This window comes from Marmota marmota, unplaced genomic scaffold, assembly GCF_001458135.2.
Source record: "Marmota marmota marmota unplaced genomic scaffold, marMar, whole genome shotgun sequence".
NCBI classification, from domain to species: Eukaryota; Metazoa; Chordata; class Mammalia; order Rodentia; family Sciuridae; genus Marmota; species Marmota marmota.
The window spans coordinates 1,539,756-1,565,821 of record NW_026000221.1 but is presented as its reverse complement, the minus strand read 5'-3'; the positions used below and the strand labels follow the sequence as shown (position 1 = coordinate 1,565,821).

Here is a 26,066-nt window from a genome sequence, read left to right as displayed (position 1 = left end):
CTGCTGGCTGAGTTGGCAAAGCAGAGAGGTAAACATGTTTGGTCTAGGGACTAAGGTGGGGTGGGTGATTGGGAGGAAACTAGCCAAACAGCATTTCCTGTTGGCAGTCAGTGAGCTGGGTGAATGATAGGGCAGGGTAGCACCAACAGATTTCCCAGCCCTTGGGCCCCAGCTCAGGGCAGCAGTAACAGATAATCAGCAGTTATGAGGAGTCATCTCTTAGACTGGACATTGCTCCACACAACACATCTCTCCAGTCTTAGGGAAGGATTCTGGCTTGCCTTGAGCTAAGTCAGCAGGCAGGTGATCTCAATAGAGAACACAGCAATTCTCAGGGAGGTGAAGAACTAGCTCCCTCAATTCAGTTAGGTGGGCAAAGGACCAGGGGAGAAATAATTTTCCATCAGCATCTGGCACCCTTCCTAAACCTGGTATGTCTAGACAAGAGCTTGCCAGAAATTCCCTATGTCCACTGCCCGAGACTGAAATCTGAAAGCACCTGAGTGTTTGAGGAAATGGGAATAGGGTGGGTTTATGTAAAAGGAGAAAAAGTGGTAGAAAGAAAGGTAAGCTTGCCAATTGCCTAATTCCACTGCTGGAAAGCTACATTCTCATAGTCAAGCTCCCTCTACTAGCTAGCTGCTGCTCCAAGTACAAGTCTTCAGACTTTGCACAATGTAGACAGAAGCAGCATAGATGTGCCAGCCAACAGTCCTCTTTGGCCTTGATACAGTACCCTTCTGCCTATAGAGGAGAGCTTTGAAGATACATGCATGTACATACATGCATGCATGTCCCAACCAGGAGATACTTGCTCACCATAGCCACAAAGAACATTTCAAAAGGAGCATGGAAACCCAGGGCCCCTCAGTATTTCCTACTGTTTCCTGGTCAAAAGTTCTTGAAAGCAGCCTGGAAACCCAGGCAGACAAGTTAGGCTCTCATGGATCAAGTCTTATGTATCTCTGTATCACTCATCAGTGACTAGCCCTGGCCTAGCACATATGAATGCTCAGGGAGTGGCCACTGATTTGAATGAACATCAGTTCCTCCCACGGGTTCTAAGGGTATCTTCCACAGAGCTCTGTTGGGCTGGGGAATAGCTCCAAGAGCCCATTAAACTTTCCAACTTGACCAGCGGAATTGAATTCCATGCTTGACTCCAAAGTGGACTTTTTATTTTAAGTTGACCATGTGTAAAAGTTGGGGGCAAGAGATTCAAGTCTGTCTGTCTCCTTGGCTGGAGCCAACTGGATTTCCATACATGGTTCACACAACCATAAGCCCCCCTGGCTAATGTCACAAGAGTTCTGAGTGTTGGGATATAAGGAAAGAATAACAGTGGAAAAGTGTTGGGTAGGTCTGTTTTTCAAGGGGCAAAAAGAAGAAACAAAGATTCCCCTCTCCAAATGGTACCCTGGGGGCAGCTTGAAAGGTCATATAACATTTACTGGTATTATTTCTGTTCTGACTCTGCACACTTGTGATTGGAAGGAGCCTGATTAAGAGCTGGAAGTGTATTTTGCTCTGGTTTGGGGTCTTGCCCTCTTCCAAGGGACCAGCAAGTCTGTGCCAATGTCTGTGTGCTTCCAGCAGACCAGCAAGACTGCGCCAACGTCTGTCCAGCCACTATGGGCCAGAGCCCTGCCCCTGATGAAGTTTTTCCCAGGGACCAAGGACTCTGTTCTGTGGATGCCAACTTCTTCTCTTCAGTGGGGAGGGAGGATGGGGCCTTCCCAAGAGACCTGAAGGACTGCCCACTCTTGGCAGCAAATCCAGGTAGTTGCTGACCTCCGGCCATCTGCTTCACCAGGCCTGGTGCTTGACTGGGAGGCCCTGGGGTCTGCTCAGCCCCTACAGGAACTCTTCCTGAGGCCTGAGTTGCTGGCTCATATAAAAAAGCCTTGGCAGGAGGCTGAGAAAGAAGTCTGGCCTGGGTGAGTGATTTAACAGCTTGCCAGGGGTGCTCTGAAGGGAGTGCTGTTTTCCCAGATGGTTGGAGAAGAGGATCTGACACACTGCCTTTATCCAGAGCTCGAGGCATATGCCCCAGACCTTTGCTGGCAGACCATGAGCTGGACTCCAACGCAGGCACCTTCTCCTCAGCCTGTGGTGTGATCTCATGAGGAGAAGTAGCCCGCTCCTTCTGGCGAGGAGTTAAGTCTATGAGATCCATCACTAAAGCAGCTCTGTTTTTTGACTGAGTATTCTGGTCCACAGGCCTCAGTGCTTTTTCTTTAGCTACCAGGGTCTGCACCACAGCTGATAGTACTTTCTCAGGAGGTGGAAGTCTCTGGGACAAAGAGGCATGGGATTTGTCTGGGGGCCTGTCGAAAGTTGGGGGTTTAGGACTACTGGTGACTAGCAGTCTGTCTGTCGGTGGAAGTCTTAGGCCAGTTGGGGCTGGGGCTTTCTCCAGTGAATGGGGCCTTGGGCTGGCAGCACCTATGGATTTATCCAGCCTTGGGTCAGCTGTCCCCAGAGGTCTTTCCAGTGGTTGGGACCTGACTGAGGGTGAGGAGCTTGGGCTGGTCACTGGAGAGGGTTTGTCAGATAGCAGAGGTCTTGGTCCTTCCACTGCTGGTGGTCTGTCCAGTGGTCTCTGGCTGGATACCAAGGACTGGGATTTGGTCCCTGATCCAGCAAGGTCTCTGACCCTATCTAAAAGCTGGGAGCTGGAGTCAGTTCTCTCCAGAGGTCTTTCAGATAGCACTGGCCTCTGACAAGTCCCTGCCAAAGCTTTTTTGGAGAGTGGCAGCGTCTGATGGGCATCAGCAGGTGGCTTATCTGACATCTTGGGCCCCTGAGCAGCCATTTCTGATGATTGCTCTGCCAGGCGTGAGCTGGGGCTTGGAGGCATCGGCACTGGGGGAGGCACATACTCACGGATCTCCCCAGGTTCCAGAGGGTTGGGCCCACAGGGGTCATGTTCAGTACAAGACAGACGCCCATCAAGTTTGGAAATGAAGAGCATCCCTTCCCGATGCTGCTTGCAAAAAGAGCTGGGGCACATCTCACAGAAGGAGGCTGCTTCTTTCCCACAGACGTCACATTGGTGCCAAGGGCACTCCCACTTCCCTGAAAACACAGGAGTGAACAAAAACTTAGGGAAAAGAGATGCATGTGAGATGGGCTGTGGCCCCGGGACTGGTACACAGGAGTGACTGCAAAGCCTCCTTCAAACTGCCAGCTCTTCAGGGAATTCATGCCACTCACCTGCCATCACTCCTTCCCCAGAATTTCAGCTTCCTCTTCTGCACAAAACAATACATAAAATAACAGCAATGTATCAAGGTTGAGCAACTAAGCAGCAACTAAATACAAGCAGGAGTAAATCCATATCTCTATGACTATTTCCAACAAGGAGAAAAAGAAAAAATAAAAAAACCAACCAAACCCCAAAGCTCTTCTTAGACATTGTGTTTAGATATTACTTTCATAGTTTTGCAAAATCCACTTGTCTAAATAGCTTAAAAATATTCAACTCCAAGAGGAACATCACAGCTATTTATACTCCTGCTTATTTAACAGAAATAGGAAAAAGATATACAGATGTAAAAAAAAAAAAAAAATGGAAGTACACTTACCTTTGTTAAATCTAAGTCTTGAAACTAACACAAAACTTAGGTCTGTGTTGTCTGAATGGCAAGTAGAAAAGATTCAAAGCTAACCTGAGCTTCCATCTATACTTATCCCCATTTCATGAAACCTGAGAGACTTGACTATGGACGGTGTTCCAGCCCATAAATAAACTGTGCTACTAGACTTCACTGTTAGCACACAGGCAAAATCAGTTCTATCACAGCCTGTGCTGTTACCACCCTGAGTAACTGACTCTGAAACAATTCCCCATTTCCATGTACTAACACTAATAGGTCAATGCTAGGGCCTTGCCCACATACTACCTCAGTTTCTATTATTACCCCTGGCAAATATATATTAAAGGAAAGCCAATTTAGGAATTTGCTCCTCTCCCTTCCACCCCAAAGTTCTCTAATTTTCTCGTACTTCTTGGAAGCAAGCCAATAGTCATGTATAACTGCCTCACCATAGAATGGCTCTCTACTGGTCTCTCTCTTTGGACCTTTAAAATAGTCAACATGTCTAAATCCCTTAAATTCTCAAACACCAAATCACTGTCCAAAGGTTATTAACTTCTCCAACCATAAATTCCTGGGCAAGGCATTTGCCTGAGCAGCTTTATCACGTTAACTGTTAATCAAAATTTTTTTCAAGGAAAAAGTCTTTTTCATAAGGAAGAAGGACCCTAGTAAGGGTGAGTGGGGCATGGACTGGCTAAAAGGATGTCATGTCATCTTATTGAGTGGAACAACAAAAGCTCTACTTTGTCTCAATCTTTCTTTCTCTGGAAAGATTATATGACTTAGTGGCTTTGAAGTCAGAAAACCTGCCTTTCCACTCAGCTCCTTCATCCCTAACTTTCTTTTCTTTGTTGGTGCTGAGGATCAAATCAGGGGCTTGTATGTGCTAGGAAAGAGCTCTTCTATTGAACCATACTCCCAGCCCACCTGCAATTGTTTGAAACATGTCATCTCACCAAATGTAAATCTGTTTCATCATGCTCATTATGAGAAGAAAACCAACTGTAAATGGAAGTAAAGTATTTGACCCATAGCCACATTCTGTTCCCTTCTCTATAGCCTAGGATTCTAAGACTTTGTTGTCACATATTTCCAGAATGAGAACAAGGACCACAACCCTCAGCACTTTACACAAACAAACCAAATGGCATTTTGTTGTACATTAAAGCAACTGGCATCAAACTCTGAGAATTCTGGCAGAGAACAAACAGAACTACGAATGGACTCTTGTACCAACCTGCTGGTCTCTTGGTCAGATTAAGACAGTCTGCATGGTAAACTTTTGGGCAGCCTGGTTTCTTGCAGGAGACGAGCTGACCAGCATCCCCACAGCTGAAACATTCATCTTCTCGTTCCTTAGTGATTTCACCCTGGCTCCTGCGCTTCCCCTGTTGCTTCTTCTTGAATTTCTTTGATTTTTCTTCTGTAGCAATAGGTTGATTCTAGAGGTCAGAGAATGAACAATCAGCATTCTGTCAATAACTTGGTTATATCATCTTGAATAAGTTAACTATATACTCTGAGCCTCAGTCTCTACTCTGGGAAGATGGTTCTCAAAAACTGTTGCAAAGATTAGAGAAAATGCAGGAAAGGCAACTGGCACATCAGATACGAGATATTGGGTAGTATTAATTTCTACTTTTGTTATCACCAACTCTTTTCACTTGAATGAAATAAGAGAAAAATGTGCTTCTTTTTGTTAACACATAAGGCCCCAGCCTTATGTGTCAATTCTATGTTTGTCTAATTTCAAAGCTAAAGACTTCTCTCTGTGAGTTCATATACATTGCTAAACTTATTTAACAAATCACTGAACATTATGTTAAGAAGGCACAGAAAACTAATTATGATCTTTGCCCTCATCAAGGTTTGCATCTTTAAGTCAAATTGGGTTAATGCCTACAACTCCCCAACAACTAGCAGTTTTTCTGTTTGTTCCCTGGAGTCCAAACCCCAGGGCTGTCATCACATAATTCATCTTAGCCTAGAAACATACAGGACCAATCAACAAGGCTTAATCAAGGTCCACTCTATTCTATGTATTAATAGCCCACAGTGATTCCCATTTCTCATCTTGTGCCCTGGCATGTCTCTCACTGGTTTACAACTGAAATGCTCTCTTACAGAGACCTTGAGAATATAGAAACTTGATACTGTTTATTGTGAAATAAAATGAATTACTATCTTAATTTATGGGACACAAACCAGCTGACATTTTAAAAACAGTACTATCTAAGGAACAAATTAACCAAAACCCAAAATAAAACCCAATACAATATAGAGATGATTTTCCTTATTTAATAAGACAGAATATTTGGGGCTGGGGTTGTGGCTCAGCGGTAGAGTGCTCGCCTAGCACATGTGAGGCCCTGGGTTTGATCCTCAGCACCACATAAAAATAAATAAATAAAGATATTGTGTCCAACTAAACAATAAATATTAAAAAAAAAAAAAGAACTTCATGGATCTTCCTTCTCCTGTAATTGATCAAAATGATTTACATCCTTATTGTTTTCTATGCTAATATACATTTTTTCATCCTAATAATGGGTTTCTTTATAAGAATAAGAAAATACATACTGGGAATTACCCAATTGGAGTAACCATATAGTCAGCTTTGCATCAAAATTAAACATCATTTTCACTACACTGTTACTTAGGATAGAGAAATCCTGACACATCCACATGTTTACCTATTATGATCAGTCCATTATATAAAAAATTAATGACTATAAATGATCATTAAGAAGACTATGTAACAAAAAGGAAAATTTGAAAATAGTATTTAAGAAAAGCAGGATAAAGACTTTTAAATAATCCTTAATGGTTAGAGAATGGTAATTTAGTTAAAAAAAAAACAGGAAGTGAGACACAAAAGAATGTTTTTTTTAAGGATGGGACTGGGTGCGGGGGTTGAACTCAGGGGCACTCAACCACTGAGCCATACCCCAACCCTATTTTGTATTTTATTTAGAGACGGGGTCTCACTGAATTGCTTTATGCCTCGTTTTTGCTGAGGCAGGCTTTGAACTCTTGATCCTCCTGCCTCAGCCTCCTGAGCAGCTGGGCTTATAGGTTGCATCATCTGCATACAGCACAATAATGTTTTTATACTTAGTTAAAATGGCAAGGTTAAGTCTACTACTTTTACCTATTCTACTGTTTTGTAATATAATCTTAAAATTCCACTACAGATTCTTTGGTATCTTTACCAAGAAAGAGAGACAGTTATACCAGAGAATTGAAGTAACTTAATCTGGAGGTGGTACCTTTGGTCTGACACCCAAGAAGCCACTGCAGTTTGGGGCTCCACATTTGCAAACAGTCTTTCCGTTCCCAAGACATTCTAAGTTGTAATTGAAGGTAAGTTCAGTGCCTGCAGAGAAGACCATTAAAATATTAATGATTAATATCTATGGTTTTAATTATTTCTTATTAATTACAAAAGACATTAACTTTCAAGAGATCACAAACAGGATTTTAAAAAGAATTAACTAATTCACTACATTAATACATTTTAATAATATAACATTATTAGTAAATACATTATAGAAGGGGAAAAACTTTAGTAGCTTAACAAATACTGAAAATCACCTTTACTAGAGAAGTATTAATTATCTCAAGTTTTTCTCTTTCTCTTGTTTTGCCAACTACTCAGATACAAAATTTTTAACTCAATACCAAAACCAAATACAAGAAAAACAACTTAATTCTGTACTGATGTGCCAGGCACTGGGATTATAAGTATAAAAAAAATGCCTGCTAGTATGTGCCCTGGTAAGTGTAACTCACAGGCGAGGCACTTTAGTACACAGTAAAGACTGGCTGTACATTCCAGTTATGCCCAAACCAGGCTGGGTCATCTGAACCCCAAGTAGCTACCCCTCTCTTTTTTGGATATGCTAGGCATTAGAAGGCAAATAAAACATTCAAATACAGTCTAAGCACATAATGAAAGCAAGTTAGGATTAGGCCTAAAAAATAAGAATTTTTCTCCCCTTGAGGCGGGGTCTTGCTAAACTGCCCAGGGTGACGTTGAACTTTCATCCCTCCTGCCTTAGCCTCTGGTTAGATGGATTATAGGCATGTGCCATAACACCAGGCAAATTGTTTCTTTATTGAGTTGGGCAAAATATAAACCACTTGACTCATATTTAGGGGCTATATAGTAGAAATAATACAATCATCTGTGTGTGGGTCACAGCTTAATCATCACAGTCACAACAGGGATGGGTTTCCATCTCAGGCCTGCTTGTGAACTTATTGTACTAAATGTTGAGTGATTTACTTATGCTACCAGTGAAAAATTAATCAGAGGGAGAAAACTTTTTTGCAGTGCTAGAGAATCAAACCCAGGTTCTCATGCATGTTAGGCAAACACTCTACCACTAAGCCACACTCGTCTAGCTTCTATAATGGAACTTTTGCAGATCTGACGTGTTTATGAGGCAATTCCACCATTTAGACAAGTGTAAGATAGCAGGATATTAGGCACAACTTGCAGCTCACTGAACATACACCGTGTAAGCAATCACACAAAATCAAAGAAACTAAATCAGAAGGTATGAAAAGTCACAAAGGAAACACTGATATAACTATAGCAAGGAATCCAATATTGAATAACCTTTGAAGGATCTGGCAAAGGGTACCAGGGGAGAGAAACAAAGATGGCATACATGAAAAAACAGAGTAAGATACAGATCCATGAAGGGTCTGAAAAGTTGAATGAGAAGTCCTGACTATGTCTACCCAGTTCTCAGCTCTGACACACCCTTGGCCTCAAACTTATCACATTAGGTCTAATTTTCCCTATTTAATCTGTGCAGACTAGATCCAAGAGGATACGAACAATATATTTATGCAGAGAGAACGTGGAAAATTTGTAGCTAGACACAGTAGACAAGGTCATCCCCTTGAACAGAGTGAATAGGGTAGACAAAGAGAGAAAGAAAAAGGAGTTTGTGGGGAGAGGGATCATATCCAAGAATCTAAGCCTGCTTTCTGGTGCTAATAACAATACCGCAGACTATAAGTTATACAGAAGGGAGGCTGACTTGGGTTCAGAGTTCTGATGCAAGATTGAGGCTCAGCATATGATAGCCTTACTTACTGGCAGAGTCCAGAGGCATTGCAGGACATCACATAGTAAGAGACAGGGATAATAACTATAAATCTTCTGGTCTTTCCTTCTTCTTATAAAGACACCAGTATTCAATTATGTCGGCTCCACCCTGATAAACACATCTAAATCTAAACACCATCCAAGGTATCATATTTGGATTAAGTCATCTACCCTCTGATACTTCATCATAATGGGTATTAAATTAAAACATGAGTTTTAGAGGAAACACACCATACTGGTTAACAACACAGTAATAACAGTTTTGGGGATAAAATCTCAGCTACTCAGGAGACTGAGAAGGGAGGATAACAAGCAATGTCAAAATAAAAGAAACTTAATGAGACTCAGCCCCTAAATTTTCTTTCTTATCGCTTCATTTTCTTTATTTTTAGGTGGTGCTGAGGATGAAACCAGTGCCTCACATGTGCTAGGAAAGCACTCCACTACTGAATTACAAGGCAAACCCCTCAAATCTTAAAATCTGAAAACTGGGGGTTGAAGCTGTAGCTCAGTGGTAGAGCACTTGCCTTGCAAGTATGAGACACTGCAAAGACACTGTGTCAATCTACAACTAAAAAAATATATAAAAAAAAAAAATCTGAAAACTGTGAGAACTATTCAAATTCTAAAAAGTATATGAAAGAATGCATGTTTCTATCTATAAAGAGTGAGAAAAGTCCAAAAGATTTAAAAATCAATAAAACATATGTTCCTAAATGAATACATGAACAGTGTAACTCCACATTACATTCAACCAAAAGAATGGAATCCTAATTAGAATTATTTATACTCCATGTATATATGTCAAAATACATTCTACTGTCATGTATATATAAAAAGAACAAATACAAAAACTCAAAACACAGAACAAGAGATGATCAAATGGCTTTTTAATTCTTTTATCTTGATAAATGCTTCTTTTTTTTTTGTAATGTTATTGTATTTTTTATATATTTTATTTGCTTTTATTTATATGGTGCTGGATATCAAACCCAGAGCCTCACACATGCTAGGCAAGCACTCTACCACCAGCTACAGCCCCAGTCCTGATCAATGCTTCTTGACTGAGGTCTATAACACTTGGCAAAGGGAGTCTCAACTATTGCTCCATGATACTCATGGGATTTCTGCTGCACTATACTACTGTCAATTATAAAATGTCTAGGTGAGTCCCATCTCAGTTTGAGTATAAGACAGTGATCTTCAACTATCTTACTTCTATTCCTATGAAAAATTCATTTGGAAAAAAAATGCATGAAATCTTATATACTACAAATTCACAAAACACTATGTTCAAATATTTTAAAAACTATCCAATTAGACCTATGCATAGGTCACTTTATTTTTTAAACCATCAAAACCTTGAAGCATAGGTTAGGTTCTTCTAATTTATGGAAAATATAACTTTTTTATATAACAATTTAGCTATTATCAGATTTACTCTCAATTCAAATAAAGGTGTTAGGGCTGGGAATATATCTCAGTTGGTAGAGTGCCTGTCTCGTATGCACAAGGCCCTGGGTTCAATCCCAGCACCTCAAAAACCAAACAACAACAACAACAACAAAAATCAAATAAATATATGCATAATTGTCACAATTACAACTATTTCACTTATGCATTCAAACATGACAGGTCTGTTTTTTAAAATATTTTTTAGTTGTAAATGGACACAATACCTTTATTTTATTTATTTATTTTTATGTGGTGCTGAGGATTGAACCCAGTGCCTCACACATACTAGGCGGGCACTCTGCCACTGAACCACCATTGCAGCCCGATAGGTCTGCTTTTAAAACCTTAGGGACAGGGGCTAACAATGTAGCTCAGTGGTAGAGTGTTTGCTTTCCATGTTTGAGGCACTTGTGTCATCCCCAGCACCACAAAAAGGGGAAGAAGGCGGGGAGACATTTATTTATAACTCACAGATTCGGGTGGATGAAAGGTAAATCTTTGGTTTGAATCATGGGAAAAGGGCAACTGTGGAAGAGAAGGTTAAAAAAAGACCTGGAGAGCTGGAGTTTCTAAGACTCATTTGCAGGGAGTTCACATCAAAGTTAAAGTCTGGGAATTTATTTCTTTAATAAAACCATCCAGGCTCACTCTTAAAGACATGGTAGGTGAAACCACTGAGTCACAATAGGACAAGTACTGTGTGGTTTTATTTACATGAAATTCCTAGAGAAGTCCAATTCAGAGATAGAATGGTAGTTGCCAGGGGTTGTGGGGAGAGAACAGAACAGAAAAAGTGTTTCAGCTGGGGAAGACTAAAGAGTTCTCAAGGTGGATGGTGGTGACAGTTGTATGAGAATGTGAGTATACTTAATACATTAAGAACTGGAAGAGACAGGAGAAGTAATAATGCTGTAATTAGCACAGATCACACGAACAGAGGGATTTGATATTGAGATATGGCAGGTGGTTTTATATTAATAATTGTTGTAATAAAATTAATTGCCCCCAGAATTGATGATACCCCTGCTTAAGTGAAGGGAGAAGATGGTAAGGTCTACTGAGGCTCCTGCATGAGCAAGATTTCCAGCTAGTGGAGGGTACACGGTTCAACCTGTTCCTGCACCTGCTTCAACTATAGAAGAAGCGAGCAAGAGGAGGAAGGAAGGGGGGAGAAGTGAGAAGCTTATATTATTATACGTGGAAATGCTATATCGGGGGCTCCAATTATAAGGGGTACTAGTCAGTTTTCAAATCCGCCAATTATGATTGGCATAACTATAATTCAGCCCGGATTAGTAGGCTAAGCACTGTTCCTACTATACCAGCTCAAGCGCCAAATAGAAGGTAAAGTGTACCAATATTCTTTATGATTAGTTGAGAAGAATCAACAGTTGATGAACATAGGTAGGTGGTAAAATGGCTGAGTAAGCATTAGACAGTAAATCTAAAGACAGAGGTTGAATCCTCTTTTTACCAAGCCCTGAGGTGAATAGTCATATTGAACTGCAAATTCAAAAAGAGCAGCTTCAACTCTGCCAGGGCTTCTCCCGCCTTTTTTTTTTTTAATTTTTTAATATTTATTTTTCAGTTTTCGGCGGACACAACACCTTTGTTTGTATGTGGTGCTGAGGATCGAACCCGGGCCGCAAGCATGCCAGGCGAGCATGCCAGGCGAGCGCGCTACCGCTTGAGCCACATCCCCAGCCCTCTCCCGCCTTTTTTACTTATGGCGGGAGAAGTAGATTGAAGCCAGTTGAGTAAGTCGTTTAGCTGTTAACTAAAGTTTTATGGGTTTAAATCCCATCAGTGTAGGAAGAAAGGGCTTAGCTTAATTAAAGTGATTGGTTTGCATTCAATTGATGTAAGATAAAGTCTTGCAGTCCTTAGTGCAGGAATTAAGTGTTGGGCATTTGCTTAGGGCTTTGAAGGCCCTTGGTCTTAATTAACCTAAATTCCTAGTTCAGGAATGAAAGGAGGTGTATTAATGGAAGGGAGAGAGTGGAAATAATAATAAAATTTGGTAGAAAGGGGATTAGTTTTATATTTTCAAACTGTCACTTTATTTTGGTATTGTTAAATGATGGGAATAGGGTTAGAGATGTGGAGTAAATAAGTCGTGTGTAGAAATATAGATTTAGGAGTGCTAGTATTGCTATTAGTGTAGAGAAAATAATGTTATTGTTTGAAATAAGTTCTTTGAGAATAATTCATTTCGGTGCGAACCCTGTTAAAGGGGGCAGTCCTCCTAGTGACATTAGTACAATTAAAATTGTAGGTGTTAGAAGGGGAAATTTATTTCATAAATTTGATAGGGAAAGGGTAGTAGTAGTGGAGAAGTATAAATATATTAATGGTAAGTATAATATAAATGATTAGGTTAAATATTGTTAAGGCCGGGTTGTACGTGACAATTGCTATTATTCATCCTATATGAGCGATTGATGAATATGCTAAGATCTTTCGTAGTTGGGTTTGGTTAAGTCCTCCTCAGCCTCCTAATATGATTGATAGGGTTCCTATAAATAATATGAGGGTGGGGTCTATGGAAGATGCGATTTGGTATACAATAGAGATTGCGGCAATTTTTTGTCATGTTAGCATGATTAGGCCTGATTTAAGTGGGATTCCTTGGGTAACTTCTGGTACTCATAGATGAAATGGGGCAAGTCCTATTTTTATTGAAAGTGCAATTGTAAATATAAATAATGAAATTTGATTATATGAGTTGGATAGGGTTCATTGTACTGAGTCTATGAAATTAATTATTGTGCCTATTATTAAGATCATTGATGCGGTGGCTTGAATAAGAAAATATTTGCATGCAGCTTCTGTGGATAAAGGATTTCCTTTATCAATTAGGGGGGTAACTGCTAGCATATTTCTAGACCCACTCAAGTCAGAAGTCAATGTGAACTAAAAAGTGTAATTATAGATCCGGAAAAGAGAGTGAGGTAGATTGCGGAGGAAGTTAGGGGTTTAATTTTCGGGGTATGGGCCCGATAGCTTATTTAGCTGACCTCACTATTTAGGACATGGTGTAAAAGGTAGCACGAAGAATTTTGAATTCTTAGGATTAGGTTCAAGTGCTACAGTTCTATCAAAGTAACTCTTTTATCAGACATATTTCTTAGATTTGGGGTGGTACACATGCAGTAATAATTGGAAGGGAGTTATGTCATATGCACAGGGATAGAGTTAGGGGTAGGAAGTTTTTTCATAAAAGGTGCATAAGTTGGTCATAACGGAATCGAGGGTAGGATGCTCGGATTCATAAAAAAGCGGAAGTTAAGATGAGTGTTTTTAGGGTGAAGTTTTGTGTAAAAGTTTCAGGGAAAGCGGGGTTGAGTAGTGCTCCCAAGAAAAGGGTTACTGTTAATACATTTATTATGATGATGTTGGTGTATTCAGCTATAAACAATGTGGGGAATGTAGCTAATTGGTAGACCACTTACCTAGCATGCGCAAGGCCCAGGGTTCGTGAACAAAACACAACACAACCATGGCCAAGTATCATCTGGAAAGTCTTCAGCTATTATCCTCAGAAACTTGGAAACTTTATTTTGGAATTCCTGATGTGAGATTTTTAGATGATAAAACCTGAAATTTAGGACTTAACTCTAGAATCCTCAAATGACCCTTACCTGCTTTAATGTCACTCAGGGCAAAAAGTCCAACACGGGTATCACCATTCACAGACCACTTCTGTGTTTCACAGTTAGGCTGGCAGCAATGATTCATGAAGCGAGCATAGTTTCCTTTGGGACCAGCATCAATGATTCGGTCCTAGAATTCCAAGAAAAGCTGCTTGTCAGACTTCCTGAGACCTCTACAATTATCTAAAATTATTCTAAATAATCTGCTATTTTTGAAATCTGAAACTCATATAGGAGTGGTTCTGAAAGTACAGCCCATTGATCAGCAGCACCAATTCTACCTGAGAGTTATTAGAAATCATAATCTAGGTTGTGCTTAAGTTGTGCTTCTGTTTAAAGCAGAAACTCTGGAGTGAGGGATCAACTATCTGTGCTATAACAAGCCCACCAGGGAATTACTGATATATACTGAGAGTTGAGGACCACTGCCCAAGAAGCAGAAGGTTTTCCACTCCCTAATTATGAAGTTTTCAAACCATGTGCACATGTCAAATCACCTACTGATATTTAAAACATATGTGAACTGCACACCTTCAAGTATAATCAGAATATCTGGAGGTGAGGATCTCACAAACTAAACTTATAAGTACCAGAAAAGGATGTTATAAAAGCTGGGAGAGGGAAAAGAAAGTTAGTGAAACCTAATATTCAGGTACAAAGAGGAACTGCAGAAACACAGAAAATAAACATACAAGGGTATTAAAATTAGGAATAAATTAAAAAATGAAATTCCATATACCAATAAAATGAAACTTGTCAATATGGTAACTAAATATTAACAAATTACTTAATTTGTAAAATAAAAGGGTAAAAAATTATTATTTTTGTCTTTTAATATTTCTCCTATAGTAACATATCATTCAAAATAAACAAATAAAAGCAATTTCATTGCCTTTGGCCAAAAATATACACTAGCTGGGGCGTGGTGGCACACATCTATAAACCCAGCAGCTCCAGAGGCTAAGACAGGGGGATGGCAGTTCAAAACCAACCTTAGGAACTTAGTGAGACTGTAAGCAACCTAGTGAGATCCTGTCTCAAAAAAAAAAAAAAAAAAGGCTAGGAATGTGATTCAGTGGTTAAGTACTACTGGGCTCAAACCCTGGTACCAAAAAGAAACTATACACCAGAAATTTGCAATCTTATCTACTGCAGAGCCCATGTGGAGAAACACTTGACATTGATCCATGTCATATATGCATATTGTATCTACAAACACAAGTTAAGATAACCCAAATTTCATTCATCAATACTTACTTTGTTCTACTACTTACTTTGTCTAGGGTAAGCATATAAAAATTAGTGATATCATGTTCTTGGGCATAACGTATTCGAGCTCTGCACTCTTCTTCATCTATTAGTTCACCCACATATTCATTCACAAATTCACCCTACAACAAGAAACAGTTTCTGACTTAACAGCAAAAGTATGCCAGTATTCACATGAAGGCATAACATTTTAAAAATGAAGGAAGTATCAGAATATCCAATACAGATTTTGTGCATAATATTATTTGCATATAATATATAATTTTTCAACTATTTGATTCTCATACCCACTACTGTTACCAGCAGTAGGATTAGGATACAACGAACATCAAAGATCTACCAGTTAAAAAAAAGAAAAAGAAAAAGAAAGAAAGGAAAAATCCCTTTATCTGCCAGAGCCTGAAAGTCAGTTTCTCTAAATTATGTTCCTGTTCCTTGGAGCTCACAATGCCTACTATCTCTCCATACTTTACAACACTGTCCTTCCTATACTATACTATAATCATACTGGTTTTCACACATGATGTCAACTTACTTGCAGGTCTTTAATGCTAACCAACAATTATTCATCTTCAAAGTTTCGACTTAAATATTCTGAGACAAGCTAGTTTCATGTCTTCTGTTATAAGTCTCTAGAATCCTGTTTTTCATATTGAACAGACCATGTTTCCCTATTTATTATTATATCACAAAAGGATCTGACAACAGTAGATATGAGAAATGATGAAATATACCAATGTATATTTACTGTCATTCTTAGAAACATCAATAAAATTATTCAGAAACTATAACCAGAAAAAGGCTTACTTTCCTAATGTCATATACATTTTATTTTATAGCAAGCCTATAAAATATTATCTGTTCATTAGGAAATTGTGGATCTTGTCAGGCACAGATGTGCATACCTGTAATCCCAGTGACACAGGAGGATGACAAGTTCAATAACTGCCAGGGCCAATTTAGGAAGACCCTATCTTGAAATTAAAAAAATGAAAAGGGCTAGGGATAAAACTCAATAGTAGAACTCCACTGGGTTCAATCCCAATACCATCAAAAAAAGAAATTTGCAGATCCCTCCAAGCTTCAAGTGAAAGATGTTACTCTTTTTCATTTAGAAAAGGTCAAATCCTCTGCTTCTTAGTTTTTTTGGTTGTTATTCTTGTTTTAGTACTAGGAATTGAATCCAGGGGTGCTTTAGCACTGAACCATCGCCCCCCTTTTTTATATTTTATTTAGAGATAAGGTCTCACTAAATTGCTTAGGGCCTTGCTGAGTTGCTGAGGTTGGTTTTGAACTTGTGCTCCTCCTGCCTCAGCCTCCTTAGCTGCTGGGATTATAGGCTGTGTCACTCTGCCGGGATTCTGCTTCATGTTTTATGAAGCTACAATTCTGCCTTCCAACAAAATACTGTATTTTATTAAAAGGTGATTAGCCAGGTGTGGTGGCACAGGCCTGCAATCGCAGCAACTCAGGAGACCGGGGCAGAAAGATTGTAAGTTCAAGGCCAGCCTCATAAAATTAGTGAGACCCTGCGTCAATATAAAAACTAAGAAGTGCTAAGGATATAGCTCAGAGGTAAAGCACTCTTGGTTCAATCCCCAGTATCAACAACAACAAAAAAAGATGATTAAAGGGGCTGGGATTGTGGCTCAGCGGTAGAGTGCTTGCCTCGCACGCGCAAGACCCTGGGTTCGATCCTCAGCACCACATAATAATAAATAAGTGAAATAAAGGTATTGTTCCCAACTACAACTAAAAAATAAATATATTAAAAAAAAAAGATGATTAAATATCTCTGTATCATGTGTTTATTTTCCTTCCTTCACTTAAGGATCCTATGAATTTCCTTCTTTTTTCTCACATTCTGCTACTTAGTGAACATGATCAACATAGGACTTTAAGCAGGGCGCAGTGGCACATGCCAGTAATCTCAGCAACTCAGCAGGCTCATGAAGAAGGATCTCAGTTCAAGACTAGTTTCAGCAACATAGTGAGACACTGAGTCCAAAAAAAAAGGCTGGGGATATAGTTGAATGGTTAAATATACCCTGGGGTCCAATTTCCAGAACCAAAAGGGAGGGGAAAAAATTTCAGAAGACTAGAGGACAATTATCCATCTTCAAGCCTCTAAATTCTAGGAGTTAGCAATAATAAAGTTAATCCTCAAACTATAACCTGTTATTTTACTATGATAAGAATATCATATGAATGTGAGAATTTTAATCAAGCAGTAAAAAAGAAAAAGCTGATCATTAAGAAGAAATTTCTTCACCTTTTTAATATCTGTTTTTGTCCGAAGTCCCCAGCCCCTCTGTAATGTGCGGAAAATTTCAACCTCTGGATACTGGCGCTTGCTGAAGCACTGATTTTGACAACGCCCTCCAGCAGGACATACTGTAGGATGACACTCATAAAGTAGCATGCGGTTGATGCACTCAGAGTCTATCCCACAGGGGTTCTCATCAGTAGCTTTACAGTTGCAACGGGGAATTTCTGACAAGTCCGCAGTGAAGATCTGTACCCTGCCAATAGGACGGTTAACCTGAAGAAGCAGCACATAGTATTATCAGGCAAGAGAACATAAAACAACAGAAGACCTGTATAAGGCAAATTTGCACTTCCCCCATATTTATTATTGGTACATTATGGTTGTACATAATGGCAACACTGGAAATTTTTTCTTCTTGAAGTTGTGCACCACATTTTACATAATTTTTTACTGATTTTTTTTTTATTTGTTACCAGGGACACTTAATCCTAAGACTATCCCAGCCTGTTTTTGTGATTTTACCTTGAAACAGGGTCTTGCTAAGTTGCTTAGAGCCTTGCTGAGTTGCTGAGGCTGGCTTTGAACTTGTGATCTTCCTGATTCAGCCTACCTAGCTGCTAGGACTGTGATGACAGGTGTGCGCAATGTGCCCAGCTACATCATTTTAAACAATCAAGATTTATTTAAGCAGTTTGATATAAAGTGTCAAAATTGATATATAAAACGTGACTCTCACAAAAATTTTTTTTAAATTATATAAAAATCAACTTCAAAGCTGAAAGGCCAAATGAATTGGAAACCAGATTTCTGCTACTGCATGTGGCTACCATATATAACTACTACATAAAAATAGCCACTATTCTTAAATGTAAAACTTTTGGTATGAAAACATTTTTGAGTAATTTGGTTTCTTACACATGAAGAAGTAGTTTAATATTTACTATTGTAATTTGAAATTTTTTAAAAGGAAAACAGCATTGTTATTCATATTTTCATGTTCAGTACTTGTTCTAGTACTGAAAATTACATTAAAGGTGAGAAAAACCATCAAGATCAAAGAGCTGCTGTGATATCAAAGCCATTCATGAGTTTTTATAGATAACAACATTAACAATACTGAGAAAAAAACAGATATTAAAAAGAGATGAATTTGTTCACTAGAAGTCTCCCCTAGTTGCTATTACTTCAGTGGGAATAATCAAACTGAGTCTTCAAAGAGAGCCCATATGTAAAATTTGACTAGTCAGGAGTTGTATGGTTTTATAAATTACTTTGCCTATGAGACTATTTGAGAATAAGATCAGGACACAGCCCAGCAGCCTCTTAAACAAGGCAAATATTATAATTCTCTTCCTTCTTGATGTCTTTTATGATATCTGCAATATCAATTATTCTAGATTACTAACTCCAGTAAATCTAAATTATTACTGGGGCTGAGGACATATGTCAGTGGTAGAGCATTTCCCTAGAACCACCAAAAATAAATATCTTAAAAATAAAGTTATTATTGCCAGGCATAGTGGTTCATGCCTGTAATCCCAGCAACGAGGGAGAATGAGGAGGAAGATCACAAGTTCAAAGCCAGCCCCAGAAACCTAGTGAGACCAAGGCAACTTAATAAGACCCTGTCTTTGTCTCTGTCTCTGTCACTCTCTCTCGCACACACATACACATAGACACACACACACACACACACACACTCTCTCTCTCTCTCTCTCTCTCTCTCTCTCTTGCACACGAACAAATAAATAAATAGTATTAGGGAAGTAGCTCAATGGTTAAATGCCCCAGTATCAATCGAACAATCATCGAGTAAGCAAATAAATGGTTTCTATTACTTAAAAATCTACTTCTGTCCTCTAAATTCCAAAATGCTGCCATTTCCACAAGTTTATCTCTTATTCTTTACACTATTATAAAAAATACAGCCTGTTAAGAAATATATTCTCCTCAAACTATCTGTATGAAAATTAAAAAGGACATACATCTTTGCCATATCCAAGGTCAGCCAACCAAACCACAAATCCATAAATAGGGTATATGAACATTTACTTGTAATCTTTATCTGATGCCACACCACCACCACTTTCAAAGATTTACACACTCATATAAATATATATCAGGTATTGTGAGTAGGCCACAGGTCTCTGACACAGAGCTCAACTCTTGTCACTGTAGTACAAAAACAGCCATGAAATGAACAAAGATAGCTGTGATACAATAAAACTTTAATTAATAAACATTGAAAGTTGAATATAATCCTTGTGTATCATGAAATATTATCTTTATTTTTCCTTAAATCATTAAAAAATTTCAAAATTCTGGCTAGCTCATTGGCATTAAATAATACATAGGCAGTAGATCAGATTTGAACTACCAAGGGATTTGCTAACACCTGCTCTATACTTATTTGCTGAAAATATGTCTGTTTAAATTTTAAAGAGCAGAGGGAAGGAACTGGTCTCTAAATTCTAGGGTGAGATCACTCAAAGTTCCCTCCTCAATATCCAGGCTCAATATTGTAGATGTGCTACTCTGAAATGCCTAGAACTGTGTGAACAGGATTACCAAATGACTTTCCTTTTTCTGAGGCCTAACTACACTTGTGTTATTTTTTCACATACAGTGATTCCACTGAACTCTTGGTGTATTTCCAGGATCTATTATGAGACATTTATAAGTTTTAAGTTTCTTAAGTAGTTTTAATTATATGCCAGGATTGACATTTTATGATTTTTACTCCTTAAAATAGGTTCTTCAAAGTTCAGAAAGAAAATACTCGTTTTACTATATCTTCTTTCAAGAACTATTTAAAAAAAATGGAAGTGCTATCTCTATAATCCACTAAAAAAGGGTTGCCAGACTTGGCAAATAAAAATCCAGGATATTAAGTTAAATTTGAATTTTGATAAATAATAAATAGTTCTTTAAGTCCTACAAAATATTTTGGACATACATAAACACACTGGACTCTATAAAGAGATTACCATACTTTGAAAACTTAAAAAATAAAAGTTAAAAAAAAGAAAAGACATGCAAATGATACTTTTCTATGGACAAACAAGATACAGGGTTCTATGGGCTGGGGCTGTAGCTCAGTGGTAGGGCACCTGCATCGCACGTGTGAGGCACTGGGTTCAATCCTCAGCACCACATAAAAATAAAGACACTGTGTCCATCTGTAACTAAGGAAAAAAAAAAAAATAGAAAGGAAAAGAAAAGAAATAGGTTCCTTATCCAGAAATAAATATCCTGGGTGGTGAACTCATTTTGACAATATGGTTAAAAAGTATTCTTTCATGTATTATGATGTGTATTTTAAAGTCTTTATCTGATATAAAAAAAAAAGGATTTGTAAACTGTATTTTAGAAAATACTAAAACAATTTTTTTGGCACTATGGTATTGAACACAGAGGCCCTTTAACACCGAGCCATATCCTCAGCCCTGTAAATTTTTTGAGTCAGGGTCTCCCAAAGTGGCTGAGGGCCTTGAAAAGCTGCTGAGGCTGGCCATGAACTTGTGACCCTCCTGTCTCAGTTACTGGGATTACAGGTGTACACCATTGTGCCCAGCATAAATACTAACATTTCTAATAAACTTCTTTCTTTCTTTTTTGTATCAGGGATTGAACGCAGGGGTATTATATCCCCAACCCTTTCTAAAAATATTTAAATGAAACATTTTTATTTATGAGACAGGGTTTTGCTGAGTTATTAAGGGCCTTGCTAAGTTACTGAGGCTGCCTTTGAATTTGTGATCCTGTTGCCTCAGCCTACAAGCCCCTGGGATAATAGGTGTGCACCATTAAGCCTGACTCCATAATATATATCTTCTTCAGAGTTATTGTTGTCTTTTAATTATGCATATAAATAACTTCATATATTAAATAATACAGAAGGTCCTCTGAACACAGATGATAGTGATGACTATTTTGTCAGGCAGACTGAGGGTTAGAAATACCCAATATTAATTCTTCTGACCATGCTGGTCACCTAAAATGTTTTCAGGGTCAGTTATTACCAAGAAGACTTACCATAAGTATTATGCATACAATCTCAGGAGTATACATAAGTCATGGCTGTTTGGTCTCCTTCAAACAGAATATGTGAATATAATCTATTCCCACTTATATGTGAGAATTTCCAAGAAAAAAAAAAGACTGCTTCAATAAACAGTTGATTTTTTTAAAAAGTGCATACATTGTACTAGAAATGTTACTCTGGTACTTGTTCCTTCTTTTAATCTGCCTCTGCTTCATAACAACTATACTTATGCTTTCAATTCTTAGCATGATGAGATAGGAATAAGGAATAAGGCAAGCTATACAGTGGGTCTTCTAGAGGTAGTCTCCTAGGATTTTTTTCTCACCTTTATGTGTTTATAAGGCGGTGGTTTTTTGTCATTTTTTCGATCTTCCTGCAGCTGTCTTAGCTCTTTCTGGGCTTTTAACTCTTCAAACCTTGCTGCAGCTTCCTGAAGAGCTGAGAAAACACATAGTACAAGTCAGTTAACAATATCTGGGTGCTATTTATTTTGCTTCCCTATTAATTTGAAGAAATCTATATTTTAGAAAAAATGCAACCAACACTACGTATATGGAAAACCTAGAATATATATATACAACTATTTCCAAATAGGTTATACAGTCCCTGAGGTATTCAGACATGGCATTAGGACAAAACAAAGTAATTCAAAGTTCTTCTCTTCTAAGTACCTGTCCAACTTTTTTATTGCTTTTATGATACTGCAGACTGAACCCAGGGTCTCAACACTATGCCTCCCAAGTACCTGGGATTACAAGCATATGAAACCATACCCAGCCCCATCCTACTCTTCTAATACTCATTCTGTAAATATCCATTACGAACTCTAATGATAGACAGATCTTCACATCTTATCTACATTCAATTTCAAGTTCTGTCCTTGTAAATGTTTAAAAGTATCTGAAAACCTCAACAAAAGAGATTCTCAGTTTTCTCCACTATTGATTCATTATTCCTTGTACAGATAAAAAGTTCCAAGAATTCCAACTCTTCCTACCTTTTTCTCTGTAGCTTTCTTTCCCTGTCAATTCTTTGACTCATATCTTCTTCCCTGTCACCATCTAGCAGTACATTTGTATTACATAAAGTCTGTTAATTATACTAAAATTCATCCTTCCACATTTGGTTATTCAATATGTCCTGCTTTGTCTACAACAATGTTTGCCCAGTTACCCATCATCCACTCTACCCTATGAACAATTCCGTTATGGTCTCATCTTTTCTGCCTAGAAAAGTACCCTCCTCACTCATCTTCCTAGCTGTGATCACCCACCATTTATATTTATTTATTTATTTAGAGATGTAGATGTAGATAGATAGAATGCCTTTATTTATTTTTATGCAGTGCTAAGGATCAAATCCAGTGCTTCACATATGCTAGGCAATCGCTCTGCCACTGAGCTACAGCCCCAGCCCTATCACTTACTCTGTCTGCAGTTTTTAAAACTCTCTCTCACCATTCAACTTAACTTTCCTTTCAGGCAGCCAGTACAGTGCTCTCTGAACCCTGTACTAAAACTATACCAAATACTTAACCTAATAGGGTAAATTAAATGTGTACTTTCACATATGCTATCTGTCATACAACATTTAAGGACATTTCATTCCTCACAGTCAGTGCAGAAATTAAGAATTTAGATTCTGGATTCCATCTGTAGCATTAAAAACCTATTTCTACCACTTACTGACACTGGTACCTTAAGCCAATAATATAACTTTCAGGTGCCTCAGTTTCCAAAATACACAAAAATCTGGATAGTATATATTTTGCAGGGTTGCCATAGGACAAAAAGCAAAGCAGCACTTAGGAAAGTAGCCATCATCCATGGCTTCAAAACTCTAATACCCGGCTTAGCCATGCCTCATCTTGCTTAGCCAATCAGACATATATCTACTACAGCCATCACTGAACGGCAGTTTGACTGCCAGTATCTATGTCAGATTCCCCCACAAAACATACATTTCTAGAAGACGAGAAACATAGCCAGCCTCTGGTACGCAAAGAAACAGCAACATCTCAAAACTGCAGCAGGCTCAAACTCATAGCCTTCCTTACATTATACCTTCTCCCATATCCTTGGTGGGGACTACCACTGTGAAGGCCATGATGTTGGTCACAGGTTACTGATGATCTGAGATAGCAAGACTCTAGACTCAAGCTCCTATTAGTATTAGTACTGATACACTTTACTGTATTAGTAATGAATATGGATAGTCCATGCCTCAGGACAGAAATAACATGGCAAACAGGTGAGGAACTACTAAAATAACTGAAAATAACATGAGGCAAACAGAACTTTTATTACACTTATTCCCTATACACATTACACCCATTCCCTATCCATGAAGTTTCATCTGCTTAGAATCTTGTTGCATCCCACCAGCAAGTTTCACTTACAGCCATATTCATCTCAGTTTGCAGACAAAATCTTCAAATTTAATATTCAAACAGCAAAAGATACATGGCTTTTCAAAGGACAGCTATAGAAAGAATGTGATTACCAACTACGTGCCCTACAGGTTTATTTTTATCATCCACTGAGTAATCAGAGGAACATTTTCCCTTCATATCATAAGAGAATACCAAGGCTCACAGTTGTCTTAAGCATCTTATAAGTGGTAAAACTACTACTGCTAATACTAAGGAACCTCTTTTAGCCATAACTGCCCCCACTGCCATCAATACTAGGCTACTTTACAAAAATCAAATGGCTCTATAATTTTAATTCCTTTTACATTTTCTATTGAATATTATTTCCCCTCAAAAAGCTAAAAAGGAAAAAGAAATGAAAACAAAACCATTTGGGGGTTTGCAAGAGATCCAAGTTTTTGCAAAGCAAACTGCAATGTTTGTTCTATAAAACATACCTGAACTTCATTTCTTGATATGTTGAGAAAACAATCGTTCTTGAGGGACTACAGTAAGGCAAGTTTAGTTAAAATGAGTTATGTGGGTCACTTTCCCTGTCAAATCCTACAGTGACAACCACATAAAACCCCAGAGGTCAATAGAAAGCTGTCAAAAAGAAGAGTTTTGTGAATTTTAAAAGACAGCAGATGTTCGGGCAACAGGAGTCTCTGTTGGCCTGAGAAAGACAAAGGCTAGTTACCTTTTTTATATGTTCCATCCACTCCTTTGCCCATCTTATCCTTGCTGCTCACATCTCCCTCCATGTAAGGAAAGACTCGGGCCTGATGAGTCCACAGATAGTCATTGGACCCAAAGAAGAGCACAGGGAACTCTCCCACATCATGTCTCATCTTATCAATATTGGAAGGAACAGCTCGAGGATGGCAGATCTCAGCTGGCCACCACCTGGGAAAGGTGAAAACAAGGGGAGAAACCTCTAAAAAGCTGCAAGTAATATTAAAAAAAAAAAAAAGTCCTGCTTAAGACAGGAGTAAGAAAACAACGTCTGCCTGACAATATTAAAGTCCAAGCACCTGGAAATCTCTCAAGATCATTAGAACACAAACAAGTATTATGTGCTGGAAGCCTGAACACAAATGCTTACAACAGATATTCATAAACTTCCTTAGACTCAAGTTATTTGATTTGAAGGAGTTTATTAAAGAAAACAAAGGGGTTGGAGATATAGCTCAGTTGGTTGAATGCTTGCCTTGCATGCACAAGGCCCTAGGTTCAATCCCCAGCACACACCCCCAAAAAAAGAAAGAATACAGAGAAACAAATAAATGTCTATGACTATAATGTTCACTGAATGAAAAACAGGAAAAAAATTTGAATGCTCAAGGGACTGACAATAGTAGTCAGGGAATGACAATAATACCAAATACAATGACCTTTACAAGGGTAACTTTTCAATAATTAACAGGATACTGAATAATTACATTAAAAAATGGGGGGAAGGAGCTTTTCATGAAAACTACAAATATAGAGGAACAATTTGGCATTAGCTATTAAGAGCTAAAAACCTCTACCAAGCTACTTAATCCAAAAGCCCCAAGAAGCTCCAGTGCATGGAAATCAAGAAATAGCACTAAAATGAGTACAGTAGAACAGTAAACTGGAGTATAATAATAACTGCAGTAAATCTCAGGGATCTAAAAATGAAAAAGTAAATACATCAACAATAATTCTTTTAACCCAACACAGTGGTGAATGCCTGTAATCCCAACTACTCAGGAGATTTGAGGCAGGAAGATCACAAGCTTGAGGCCAGCCTCTATTCCAATATAAAATAAAAAGGCTGTGTATGGGGGGGTAACCTCAGTGGTAGAATACCCCTGAGGTTCAATCCCCAGAACTGGAAAGGTTGGGAAGGAGATCCTTTATATAAAAGTTTACAACATGTAAAACAAAACATTTGACATGTATCAAACCTATACAACAAGGTAAAGAAATAAAAAACTCAAATTCTTTACAGTTTAGAAAGAATATAAGTGCTCCTGTTGTTATTTTTTATTATTAATAAAAATTTTTATTGACATACAAGAACTGTACTCACCCTACTGTGCCCATTCATTATATTTTAAAATCATTCATGTTATATTCTGTGCATTTTAAGTTCAATAAAATAATTTTAAAAAGAAAAAGCAAGGGGCTGGGGGTTGTGACTCAGTGGTAGAGCACTTGCCTGGCATGTGTGAAGCCCTGGATTTAATCCTCAGAGGGAGGGAGGGAGGAAGG

The 26,066-nt window shown here is 38.3% G+C and overlaps 1 protein-coding gene across 1 annotated transcript in view; it reads right to left on the bottom strand.

Moving 5' to 3' along the window:
• Positions 1-1,156: 1,156 nt before the first annotated feature.
• Nsd1 (nuclear receptor binding SET domain protein 1) overlaps positions 1,157-26,066 on the bottom strand; it is a 113,637-nt gene continuing 88,727 nt past the window's right edge. Inside the window, exons 16-23 of the mRNA XM_015488448.2 lie at positions 24,526-24,731; positions 21,741-21,853; positions 17,374-17,643; positions 15,107-15,223; positions 13,821-13,962; positions 6,872-6,978; positions 4,840-5,044; positions 1,157-3,078 (exon numbers count right to left, since the gene is read on the bottom strand). Of these exons, the coding sequence (XP_015343934.2) occupies positions 1,457-3,078; positions 4,840-5,044; positions 6,872-6,978; positions 13,821-13,962; positions 15,107-15,223; positions 17,374-17,643; positions 21,741-21,853; positions 24,526-24,731 (2,782 nt within the window). The 3' untranslated portion in view covers positions 1,157-1,456. The remainder of the gene's footprint in view (positions 3,079-4,839; positions 5,045-6,871; positions 6,979-13,820; positions 13,963-15,106; positions 15,224-17,373; positions 17,644-21,740; positions 21,854-24,525; positions 24,732-26,066) is intronic.